Source organism: Scomber japonicus, chromosome 8 (assembly GCF_027409825.1).
Source record: "Scomber japonicus isolate fScoJap1 chromosome 8, fScoJap1.pri, whole genome shotgun sequence".
Lineage (NCBI taxonomy): Eukaryota > Metazoa > Chordata > Actinopteri > Scombriformes > Scombridae > Scomber > Scomber japonicus.
The window spans coordinates 22,698,689-22,712,094 of NC_070585.1; the positions used below are offsets into that span (position 1 = coordinate 22,698,689).

Here is a 13,406-nt window from a genome sequence, read left to right on the forward strand (position 1 = left end):
AGCTGTCTCCCTCCCTTGCTCTCTTGGGCATTAAGTGAACTGTGAGTCGTGTCTGATGGACAGGGCAGACGGGGAGGTAGAGAAAATCCACTGTTTGCTTAAATAGCAGCAAGAGCAGAGGAGCGGAGGCCTGTGAGAGCAAGGTGGTTGAGGGATGGACACAGTGTTGAGGAAGTCAGCAATGCAAATAACATACCTACCCTTACAGACATACACCCACACACATCTCCTTTCCAGATGTCAGTTTTTAGGCATGTGGCTACTTACTGTGAAGACTTTTTCATTGCACTTTCTCTGGAGGAAAAATAGAGAATAAGGGGTAAAGGTAAATATATCAAACTGGACATTTAATCCTAAAACTATATCTTTCTTTTGTTTAAAATTTCACAGCTGTATTCATCTGCTGCTTTACTGAGAAGTGTGTGAAATGCTGCATTATCACCTGTGTATATCTTAAAAGCACAATGCAGGTGTTTAATTGAAGTTGTTTGCTCATGACGTTGTACGTAACCTACTCCAACATCTTTTCAGCCTTGTACAAAACTTACATTTGCTACATTGCACCAGAAGGCAGCCATTACAAATTTCACGGCATCTTGTTTGAAGAATTGCTGTCATACCTAATTCAATCTTCAACTAAGCTCTCCCCAGGAAACTCTGAATATCTTATAAAGCGAGGGAATTTTGAAAAAGGGGGCTGACTGGTGTCTATTCTCTCTACAGAGCGATCGGGAAGGGACTAATTCCTTGTTTCTCCTGTTTGCACACAAAGAAAATTCAGTGTGCATATATGTCTATAACCATTATCCACCTAAAGCCCAAGCTGCAGTCTTCCCAGCTGTAGGGCTTCTCTCAGATGTCGGAATTACAGAAATGTAGAAGCGCTGCAAGGGATTAGTTGAAATGAATCCACATAGGATTTTCTGTATAAGTATACACAAGGATGAGTTTTTCAGTGCTGCTTGAAATGTAGGGTTTCCTGGATCTCCTTCAAATGACATGCTTATCATTTGAAGATGAATGTTTTACTTACTTCATTATTCAAATTAGACGCAAACAGGGGAAAAAAGAAGAAACCCTACATAACAGGTTCTCCGACTTCTATTTATTTATTATTCAAAACAGGTTATAGAAATATTGAACAGCCTGGATGTCTATCGAAGCCTCTTGCGTTAACGTCCTTGACTCACACAAAGAGTCAGCTCACATGTTTGAATCTCTTCCTTGCTCATCTGGCTGATGTTAGAAGGTTGTCTGGTAAAACGAAGTTGTATGTGCAAAATGTTTCTAATTCAGAAAATGTATATCGTGCTGTCGGTGAGAGAAGATCAGCAGTAGTTGCTGACAATTTTAGCCGCAACATCCTGCCCACACCTTTCCAACATCTTTTTCACCACACTGCAGTGAGCTATAGGAGAGTGGTTACAACATTGTTTCTTCACTACCTCAAGGGCAACCATCCATTATCTGGGGTGTTAACCAAACATGGGGATGGTGGTGCTGCATAAAGTGCTGAAACAGAAAATAAATGGAAAAGAACAGTTTCGATCTTGTTTTTCTTTACACATCCTTATTTTTAATAAGGTATCCAATAACTGAAATTATTTGGATCTGCTAAAGTGGGAAATAACAAGACTATCTAACAAAACAAATGTACACATGTACTATACTAGGGGTTAATATATGTAATGAAACCAAATTATAATAAACATAAAGCAATTGTACATATAATATAATAATATAATATATTTGTGTAAATATATATATCTCAACTCTTACGTAAACATTAAGACAATATAGTTATATGTAAAAATTCTGAAAACTATTTACTGTACTAACCTCAAAGTTCTTGATCAATGCACTTGCATCTTCGCCCAGATGGTCTATTGAGACATTGGAAGATGATCTCTAGCACAACAGAAAATCTTTCAACAACTAATACAATGTACACTCTACCCATTCAAGCAGAGAATAGCTTTACTGTACCAATTTTAATATCAAAACTCGTTCAAATGAATTTCCATGAGATAAATTAAATATTGGTATTATAAAATGCTGGTATGTTGTGGAAGGAAGGAGAGTAGATGCAAGAATAAAACAATGGTATATGGCGCAGAAGAACAGGAGGAAGCCAGTGCAGATGGATGAATATAAATGAGTGCAGTGGTGGGCTGTATAGAAGATATGACAGATTGAAAGACAGAAAACTAAGGAAGAAAAGGCAAGAACTATTAAGGATTGGAGGAGGAATAATATGAGAAGGAATGAACAGGAGGCAGAGTCAGAGGGGATAAAGGTTGTCTGATTAGGATAAATGAACATCTATGGCATTAGTGATGGTGATTAACTTACACAAAGAAGAGAAATGTGAATGTGACAGGTGGCATTATGATTAAGGCAGTTAAGGGAGTAACTGAATAGGTTGAGGATAAAATTTGAGTACGTGTACAATACTTTTTTTCCTGAAGTTGCTCTCCTGTAGCACCCTTCTTCATTTGGAATATGGACAGCAGTTTGGAGAAATACAAGTCTAACATTAACATGACTTTTGGCTCAAGATTCAGTGTGCTGATCCTTTGAAACGCTTTGCTGACCCGAAAGAGAGACATAAGGAGAAAAGAGCAAGAACTGATGACTTAATCAACTGTCATTGCAATACAACATAAACTTAAGTCTGTATAGATATTAATAGGATGTAAAACTATGACACATGCAGTTTTTGTGTCTGTAATGTCTATCGACCACTCTGCTACAAAAATTCAATTTACTCACTTGCGAGACATCAAACAAGGCACGCCATCTGTCCTTGAAGTCTTTGATTCTCATCTGTGAGCTGATTACATGTTTTCTTTGCAAAAGTTCTGCACATTTTTAGTCCTTGATGGCTGTACTGTAGGTGATTAGTTTGTCAGTCCAGCTGTTGTTGTTGTTCCTTACCGTCTCCTGCAGGACAGTGTGGGAGAGAGACCATTTCTCATTTCTGTGATTTCTTTATACTCTTTGTGGGTGCCCTGCCCTCTTCAGAGAACTTGTTCTTAAGTTAATTGCAAGTAACCCGAGGAAATGAAAAGATTTTGAAGCTTTCACCTGTAATTTTCCATCTTGTAATTAAGACTATACATCCACCCAGTCCAGCTATAATGGCTGCCTGGTTCTGTCAGACATGGGTGTTGACTATAGCTTGTGCCACTTCACTCATCTAAAGGCCTGTGTGGTAGTCTGTTAATTCTTACATGATTTCAGACTTGACCTGATTATTGTTAGCACACAATCATCATTGACAAATTCTTCATTGGCATTCCTCAGCACTGCCTATGTCGTCACAGAATAAAATGTAATGGTAAATGGACTGCAAATATATAGCACCTTTCTAGTCTTCTGACCACACAAAGCACTTTTCAGTACACGTCAGCATTCACCCATTCACACACACATTCATACACTGATGACAGAAGCTACTTTGCGAGGTGTCAACCTACTTATCAAGATCTAATCTGATCTAATGCACATTCACACACACCGCTGGCATAGCCATCGGGAGCAATTTGGGGTTCAGTATCTTGCCTAAGGACACTTCATTATGCAGACTGGAGGAGCCAGGGATCAAATCTCCCAATTGGTTGACTACTCTACCTCCTGAGCCACAGCTGATTATTTCATTTGGCCATAATGTCCTATGAGGGAATCCGCGAGGGGATACTATAGCAATGTCTTGTGAGGACACTGTTGGGCCATTCATCAGATCATTTTTGAAATGATCACAACTTTGATTGTCCCCTTGTGTTTAATCTGGTTAGGTAAAAAAGAGTGTGAAGTAAGCACCAAAATCTTCATCCAAGTAATGCAGGGTAAAATTCTCACTGAATCAGAATGTCTCCTTCACAGTCTCATGTAACCACTCCACAGTGCTGAGTATTGCTGGGAAAAGTGTACGCTTTTCATTCTGCTGTTATATAATACCTTTCAAGGCAACCAAATCCATCTTTGACAATCAACAACCTGAAAGAAGGCAGGTGTTGGACATAAGTCTGAGTCTTTTCATATAACACAATGTGATGTTTCAATGTCACATTGTGTTTGCCTCCCACAAAATATCCTGTCAAGGGATATGCGTCACCAAGGTTATTATGCTGTAAAAAAAAAAAAAAAAAAAGAGAGAGAGAGAGAGGCCCTAACATGTTGGTCATACCAGCTGTTAAGTTTTTTCACAATGTGAAATCAACAAATTCAGGTTGACCTCCAGTTGTGTTGGATAAACTTCCTTTGACAGACTGCTCCAAATCAAGTGAAAGAGATGATATTTTAGTGGCACATATTGCAAGTTTTAAAGTATTGGCTTATGAATATTATGCTTGCTTTGAGGCAGGTGGCATTAATACATTTCTGAAGCTGTTTGTGTATCTAAATTGCTTAAAGAAACTATGTCTTAGAAACTATGACATAGTCCAGAGGCTTACCAAAGGATCAACCCCCCCTTATCGTATCAGGATAATGCTTCAAAAATGCTTTAGAGTTAATTTTTGCTCTGTGAAAACTTCCAACAACCTTGACATTTTCTGATATCTGTGTATCCAGGTAGCAAATACACCAAGCTCAGTAATATCTTTTAAATTAATGAGAACTTGCCATGCCGGTATCTTCTTACCAATAATGAATGACAATAATCTAAATAATGTCCAATTTTCATATGCGTTCCCACTGATACTTTTGCGAGAGACAAAATTTGCTAGCTTAGGTTGAGGGTGATCAGTTTTATCAGTCTATCTGTATGGAAATTGAGTCATGGACTTCTTGTGCATGAACACATTAAAACATAGTGCCAATTCAGAACAGAATTGTGCCTTCAAAACTAATTGTATTGTAGCATCTGGTGGGGTACCCTGTTACAAAATGGAAATAAGTTAATTTCCTAGTTATGGAAGAAGTTTTCTTCACACCACAACAGTGTACCAGAGCATTTTTTTTTTTTTTTTTTTTTTACAATTATGCAACATTTAAATGCTCCTACGATTGTACACAAAGCCAAATTCAAAATATTTGGACAGTGTGGTGGTTGGAATAAATAGACAGTCACAATGACTCTAACATTAGTACTTACCCACTGCAGAAAGTAGTTAACTACCTAATGTACAACAGCATGGCTGTGACAGTAATCAGAAATTACACCCCATAAAGTTGAGTATACACAAAGACAGGATCAATATTTCATTAACTTTTGCTGGCTGGCTACTTTCAAGGAGTCTTCCAGGTGGTTCCCACTATATACTGTAGGAAGGATTAGGAATGCTGCTTTTTCAACAAGCAGAGAGGGAGTTAGGTTTGATGTAAAAATTAGTATGCAGACATGTGCTGACCAGCATATTCAGTTTGAGATAACACCAACATAGTACCAATCCAAACCTCACATAAGCATGCTGTTGTGGGAAGCCAAACCAATATGGGAGACTGTAATATGTTTCCCAACATAATGGATTTAGATCATTTAAGACTGGATAAACAGGATATTTTTATTAAGCCCTTTGCACCACCCACTCAGTAGTGGAGTCTGTGGAGGAAGGTTTATTTACAGTGCAAGGTGTATTTCTTTCCACTGGGTGACTTTCACAAGGTTTGCATCCATAATGTTGTATGGAGTACGCAGTTTCCACTGTTTCCACTCATATATTTATAGGTGACATGTGTAGCATTGTCTCATTAATATATCACTGTCAAGAAAAAACAATATTTTCCACTTGGCTGCTGTTTCTTCATCCAGCAGTTGTGTTCCTGGCTACATTGTTTTCTAGAGATGCAGGAATATTGCTAGCGTTATTGATGGGTCATTTAAATGCCCTAAATGTTTATTCATTGATAAAATGATGTTCCCAGTATAGTGGCTGTAAAAATAACATTCTGCTGGACAAAATTTGTAAAAAATAAAACGCAAAAGAGGAGAAGAGAAAACCATTGATAGATAACAGCTCTATCGATGTAATACTGATTGCTGTTGTAAAACTTCATAAGCTAGAAAATCCTACACCTATCATTTTTTTGTCTACGTATGCGTTTCTGTTTTTATGTGTGTGAAAGGGTAAGAAGCTGGTGCTCTAAGGGACAAATGTATTGATTGCAGGTCTTAGGCTGCTCTCCCAAAGCTCACATCAGTTTTAGCTGTGGCACCATTGACATTCAGCTGAAAACGAGAGGGGGAAAGCATGTTGATTATCCCTGAGGGAGACAGCAAGGGCATGTTTTGGACATGATGACCAGCAGCTACATCAAATGCTGATTTCTTCCTCTCCAGCCCATTGTATGTTCATTTATACATGATTACTTAAAGAAATTACTCAATGTGTGTATCATTCGTCAGTATAAAAAATCCCTTGGAGGATGCCTTTATAGACGCAGCTTCACACAGAACAGCCAGGCAGTTAAAACCTGTTGGAAGAATAAATATTTAATGTTCTCATTTGGGTCCATTCTTCCACTGGAGGATTACTTTATAGATCAGCTTGATAGCTGTGGGTGTTCTTTTTGGTTCCTTGTGACAGGAGACGGCTTGTGGGGGCAGTATTTGTTAAAGCCATCACACTCTTGGGATTTTGCGCATAATGAAAGTTAGCGTGTGAATCAGGTTGGACGGCCTGTGTTATTGCAATCCATCAGTCATCCCACGTCCTTGAAATAATGTACAGGTTCATTCTGAAGGGACATGCTGTTTCCTCAAAAAGGTGGTGGAACATAATTTGCCAGAAATCATGGGTCTATTTTGCGTGTTTATGTCAGGATTTGTAGATTTAGAAAAGCCTCTTATTTTATCACAAATGTGCCAATGTTGTTATTGTAAAGGTGATGGTAGTATTTATGATACTGTTTTTTGCACAGTCCTTGTGTAAAGAGCTTAAAAATTGAACGTTTTTTCATCCACTACTTTAAATCAGCTTTTCTCAGTGGCCTTTTGATGAGCATTCAGAATAAAACATGTCACCAACTCAATATTTTAATATTTTGTGAATTAGCTACATTATTGTTTGTTTTTTTAGGGTCTGGGCTTTCATGATGGGGAAAACAATAGCCAATCAATTTTGACACTGTGGCGCCTTAAGATTTGTTTTCAGAAATCTTCTTAAGCTGTCATGGGCAGTATGAAGGACTTCAGCGAATATATGTCAAGCTGTCCTTACTTGAGAAACCAGCTATACTTGTGTGTCTATAATCATGCTTCACAGATGTAAATACCATCAACCTTATCTGCAACAGAACCCCCTTACTTCTGCTGAAAGCAGTGCTAGTGACATGCAACGCAAATATTGTTGACATTTCCTCACATTGACCTCACATTGTTTCACAAATCTATTAAAGCTATCTGAAGCAAGTATACAGGACTTCAGTAAGCATGTTAAGCCACTCTGACTTGCTATTAGAGTCAATTAGTTGGGTCAGTTGGATCTTAAAGCTCCTTATTTCAGCATTTTCCCCCAATACAGTGGGCTGTGATTCCCCCAAAAAAGATAATATGGAATACTGGATACAGTTTAAAAATGTGTATCAACATAAAAACAAAGAGATGATAGAGTAGACACAAAGGAAAGTGTGAACACACACACACACACATTTCATTACCTGGGGAACTACAGAATATAGAGCGGTTGATTAGGATTTCCGACAAAAGAACAGTAGGCTCCGGCTGCCTCTCTGAATTCATTGTCATTAGCAGTGGAACACCAAGCCCTTTTCAAACTCATTAGTTGATAAAACAATCCTCTGATTTCCTATTAAAAAACCCATTCGTCCACCCTCGCTGGCGAAGCTCCCCCTCCACTGTGTCCCTGCATTTCCACACCTTCAAAGCCACTCCTGGGACCGGGAAAGAAATGGCAGCTCTTCTGTAATTTCCTCAACAAGTTTGTGCACAGTTGATTACGCACGTATATGGTTTCACAGCTAACAATTGCAGCCGTGATAAAAAAAACCAACAAAAAGGCTTACAAAGAGTTAGAACCACTGATGTGAACTGAGTACTTATTTTGCATATGCAGCATTTACAAATTGCATGATAGTAGAATTCGATTTCTTTTTCCTCTAGGGATTTGGAGCTCTATTAAAGAACAATAGAGAGTGATAGAAAAGTAATTGTGTGTGTGATAAAGTTAATCTGAGGCTGTGTGAAACAAACCAAATCTCAGATTAAAGAGGAGCAAAATCATTTGTGTTTTCCTGGCAGAATAACAATTTATTTAAATTTAGACAAAAGGAAATACATATTTGTGCTTTGTGCAGTTTAATGAACAGCTTTGGTTATATACATTTTATACACTGTTATATATAATCTCTCATTTCAAGTAGCTAAATTCAATTATCACCACTTATTGAATATTCATAAATATCAAATACCGTTTCCTCCCCCCACTTCCCCCACCCCCCAAACACCCATTTGTACCTAATATGATAATCTAAAGGTGTAAAAAAATCCATTATCTTTTGAATTTTCAAAAAACATTCATTCAAAGATGTTAAATAGTGTAAAATTCAAGTCAGAATGTCTCATCCAGCCAGGATCAACATTGACTTCTCTGAACTCTGCTTTTAGCCATCATTGCAACAAAAGGTCATGAACCCACAAGTGCCAGCAGTGTATTGTCTCTGTTGTAATCCGAACGAATCAAACCAAGACAGATATGAGAGAGCAATCGCAAACAGCAACAACACCATCCTGAATCCAAGCAGCTTAACCTTGTCTTTCAGCTTAATCACTCCTTGTCTGAGATCCTGAAGACGCACCTGAGCACAAAGTTTTTTAGCAATGGTTTTTAGAAGCAGATATGCCTCTTCACACATTTCATCATGGTAATGTAGATCTGACAGGCAGTTTCGGTTCTGAGAAAAGAAAAACAACTAAAATATAGCAACTGGAGTCAGCTGAGAGCATTTTACAAATTTGCATGGATGTCCTCATGTTGCAGCACTTTATAGGTGATCCAGTAGAAGATGTTGAATATGAGGAAGCTCAAGGGAAAGACAGCTCTGGATATGGTGTCAATGCGCTTGGCCCGATCCACAAAACGCTTGTGAAGTACCTCGCCGTCGTACATGGTAACTGGTGGTGGGGGGGTGAAGACGGGGGGCCCTTCCACAGCGGTACCATCTTTGGTCTGGAGGCAGTGACCCAATCCATAACCCCGGAAGTAAAAACCACGGCTCTCTCTCACCAGTTCCTCCTCCTGTGGAATCAAGCATAAGGAAAACAGATTGGCCTCTCGCTGTCAACAAGAATTAGGTTGCAGCTTTTTACATTTTCACACAGTGACTGATTCCCAAATGCATTTGGGGTGTAGCAACACAAAAAGGCAACAGAGTGAGAACATCCGTAGGAAAAAAGACACCTGGGCTGCTGTTGAAAAATGTTTTGACTTCAGGGATAAAACTTCTGTAAATAATGTAGATGATTTGCCAGTGTTTGTGTGAAAAGTGGTCTAGCTCAAGTTTGTGCAACTCATAGATTACCTTTTTATATTCAAGTCAGTTATATTCAAGAGTTAAGCAGCCCTTTCTCTAAAAAAATAAAACCTGGTGAAATTTTTAAAAAACCCCACAGGGTCATTTTATAGCACTTAACGGTGTTCTGATGGTATTTCCAAAATCCTCTAATCATCAGGTTTAAAAATCATTATTTTATTTTTTTTCTAGGTAGCTGAACGTCATATACGTCCTTTCTCTTTTTGTACAACACAATACAAATATTAACTTATGAATGTGTATGAAACATAAATAATAGAAAGTAATGATACAGACAAACAGGGGCGCATTAACATCACTGGAGGCCCCTGGGCTACAGAACTATATGAGGCCCCCCCCCACCCCCGCTACAGGACTTTATGAGCCCCCCATCCCTAAGTAGTTGACACACTATATTTTGCCTATAAAAACTCAATACAAGGTCATGTTTGGCTCTGTGCCATTTATTTATACCATTGTATGTACCAATGTATGTACCATTAACTATGTGCATTTCACTTTTGCAAATGAGCCAACATATACTCATCCACACACAGTTACATCAGCACAATACTTCACTTAGGCTAATAATAAGGGGGAGGGCCTCTCGGTGTCGCACCATCCCCATCAGTTTTACCACCAGATGTCAATGTAGTGTAGCGTCATGTGCGTTACGGTCGAGTGTTCATTAGCCTACATAATTATTCTCAATTTTTAGAGGCCCCCCCATGGTGGAGGCCCTGGGCTGTAGCCCAGGTGAGCCCGTTCATTAATGCACCCCTGCAGACAAATGTAACTTTGGTTCACAATTTTGCAAAAATGCACAGTATTTCATTTTCAGCCATCACCGTGGTTTGGATTAGGAAATATAGTCTCATAAAATCTCAATATTGGAAAGTAAACTAAATATTTTATCATCTAGATTGTTACAATAGTCTCTGATTTTGGAAATACCTCAAAGGCTTGCTAATTGACCTCCTGGGATTTTTCAAACATTGCTTTGTGTGTGTCTATTTCAGAGAAACTGTGACTCGACAGAAGCGGTAATACATGAGAGGAACAGGCACAAAGCTCAGATGAACTTTAAAAAAAAAATCTGTTAAGTTTCTCTGACACAAAGAGGGGATTCAGAGGGCATCTTCATTAGCAGAAAAAAGGGAATTATAATTTTAAAAATTAATCAAATAATTAACCTCCATCTCTCCTTTCTAGCTCGTTTCAAAACAGCAGAATGATAGACCTTTCAAAATGTCTATTAATAAAAAGTCGTGATCTCAATCCCACCCCCTAAAAAAATCTTGGTGTTATGCTTTGATGAATGGCAAAGCACTTCTTCTGCTTCTTTTTTTTTACACTGAATAAGACACTGTTCCCGCCCTCTGAAGAAAATATTAATAGACATGCAGCTTAACTCTGACAGCCCTCTGACACTTTGAGAGATTCTCTTTAGCGAGGGAAAGTGAAGATGTGGGATCTAAATTGGATGATTAGTAGTCAGTGTGAGGTGTCCTGAAAGCTCTGATCCCTGTGTCCCTCTTCCTTTCTTCCTCTCTTTCTCTCTCACTGACCCTGGCAGTGCTCTGGTACTCTGCCGAACGCATTGGCAGTGAGACACTAGCAGTCCCTGTCAAAGGTCCAGTGCTACTAATGTGTTGCACACCTGTCTCCACTTGTCTCTGGTGCTTATTGTCAAATTAATTTTGCACCGTATATTCATTTAGTCCTTTAAAAACTTTTTGTACATCTGATTGCTGCCAACTGCTCCTTCCTTGTACTTTCAGTGTCTTCCACTCTTGTTTAGAAAGACAAAGACTTAACTTCTTTTTTCTTGCTTGGTTATGAGTAACTTTACAGGTGCTAACTATCTGTCATCCCTATGACAAATTGCACTGTACAACAGCGAAATAGGGAGTTGTAGCTCCTCCAGCACAGCTTAATTATCCCTCCTACTCCTTCCTAAACGATACAGTATATCATGTGCTAAAGTCTAATGGTGCGTTTCTTTAAAGATAATAGGTGCTTATCGTCTCTACTCTGTGCTCCCTGCAGCGGCTGTGCACTTTGTGATTTGTTGGCATGAACGTCAGTCGATACTTTTCTGATTATCACATTGTGCTCTGTGGAGAATAAAGTTACTGTGGAAATGGAGGTTTGATAGCCTGTTTTGGTTATAAATAATGATGGCACATTGCTGAGTTGGGTGATGAGATCAATACCATGTAGCTACAGCCATCAGCTGATTAGCCTAGCTTAGCTTAGCATTAAGACTGGAAACGAGGAAACAGCTCACCTGCCTATATGCAAAGGTAGCCTTTTTTTTTTACACTTTTTACACAGGTTTTCGTGTGGTTCAAACAAATGAGAAATGACTTGTTAGTGGCTATGTCCATAACTTTCTATACAGGCTGTGCTTCATATACTGTTTTTAAAACTTTACAAGAAAGCATATATGTGTATTTTCAAAAATGATAGTGTTTCTTCAAATTAGACAATCAGGTGATTAAAATAAAATGTACAAACTAAAATATTGCTATATTTCTATTAAATGTGTACATCCTAAAAGATAAAGAGATTCAAATTCTGTTGAAAAAGAGAGCACAAGAGGTATAAATGTCTGAGTGTAAAATAATTCCTAAAATAGGTTATACATTGGGATAAAAGGAAAAGAACTCCAAATCAGAAACGTTAGGATAAAGACGGTCAAAAAGGGAGGGCAGGGTGAGACCAGCAAAACCCACAACCAAAGATGGCAGGGGAAGTTCAAGTTTGAGGTGAAAGCATGACACAATCAATTTGGGAAGCTGGAGGCACGGACAGAAATTGGGATTGAAGGGTCAAGGTTAAAACAGGGTTCAGTTTTTACCCTGGCACAGGCGCTGCAGTGCTGATTCAGATTCCTGTAGGTTGAGTTGTTACCAGGGATGTCATTCGCTTTCCGCAGCGACTCAACACTCCCAGCCTGACAGGCAAACACCTCCATTGGAAAGGAAGGTAGACAAATTGAAGTAATAATTACTGCTACTTTTTTATTTACAGTTTGATGTAAAACAGGACAACAAGTGATGACAAGTAAGTCTGGCATGAAAGCTTTTGAAATTTGTTTTTGGATGTTTTGCTGGGAACAAGAATTCCTTCTACTTAATAAAAAAAACCAACAACAAAAAAACAAACGAAAAAAAACCTACCAGTCCAATTCCAAAAATAAAGTGGTTAAAAACACAAACTTCAAATCACCAAATTCAAGCAGACATTCTCAGCCTTAATTAAGAGAAGAGCCATTGTGAGTGTGTTAATAAAAGACATTATCTGCAGCTGTTAGTTTAGAGAACAGCCATTGAAGACTAAAAGAGTCCTCAAGGAGCCAATTCAAGTTATTTTTGTAAAGACTATAAATGGAAGTGTAGATTTTTTTTTAAACTTTTGCAGTTTTGAAGGCTGTGTGGACATACTGTACTAAAGTTGTTTGATAGCTCTTGTGTTTTCTCCACCAAACACAGGGCTGTGAAGGCACTCTGATTAAGCGTGGTCAGTCTGGGATTTGTACACTAATCTGATTCCAACCACTCTCCGGTACAACATTAGGTCATGTGTCAATACTCCTCAGATGGATAGTTTACGACCTCAAAGTCCTCAGTGGGAGTAATTGTGCAACTGATGCAGACAGGGGAAGTCCTTCTCTCTTAAAAGCCATCATTTTCTCTCTCTCCTCTGTAGATGCAGGAGGGCAGACTGCCCAATAAATCTGCTGGACTCCTGTTCCTTTACAGGGAACTTTGCCATGGGTATGGGAGGCTGCCCAGTTTCTGAACGGTTTAATGGGATATTCAAGATGGTCCTATCTGTTTCTCTTGAGAGTAACCTCTTAATGTCACAAAAGTTCTCACACCACTAGGTAAACACTTGTATTTGTCAATTTAAAAGCTGTTTGCCTT

General features: G+C 38.6%; 1 protein-coding gene across 1 annotated transcript in view; it reads right to left on the reverse strand.

The window, feature by feature from the left end:
* Positions 1-8,909: 8,909 nt before the first annotated feature.
* The window catches only part of glra4a (glycine receptor, alpha 4a), a 49,812-nt gene continuing 45,315 nt past the window's right edge, over positions 8,910-13,406 (reverse strand). The window contains 1 exon segment of the mRNA XM_053324129.1: positions 8,910-9,200. Within this exon segment, the coding sequence (XP_053180104.1) occupies positions 8,910-9,200 (291 nt within the window).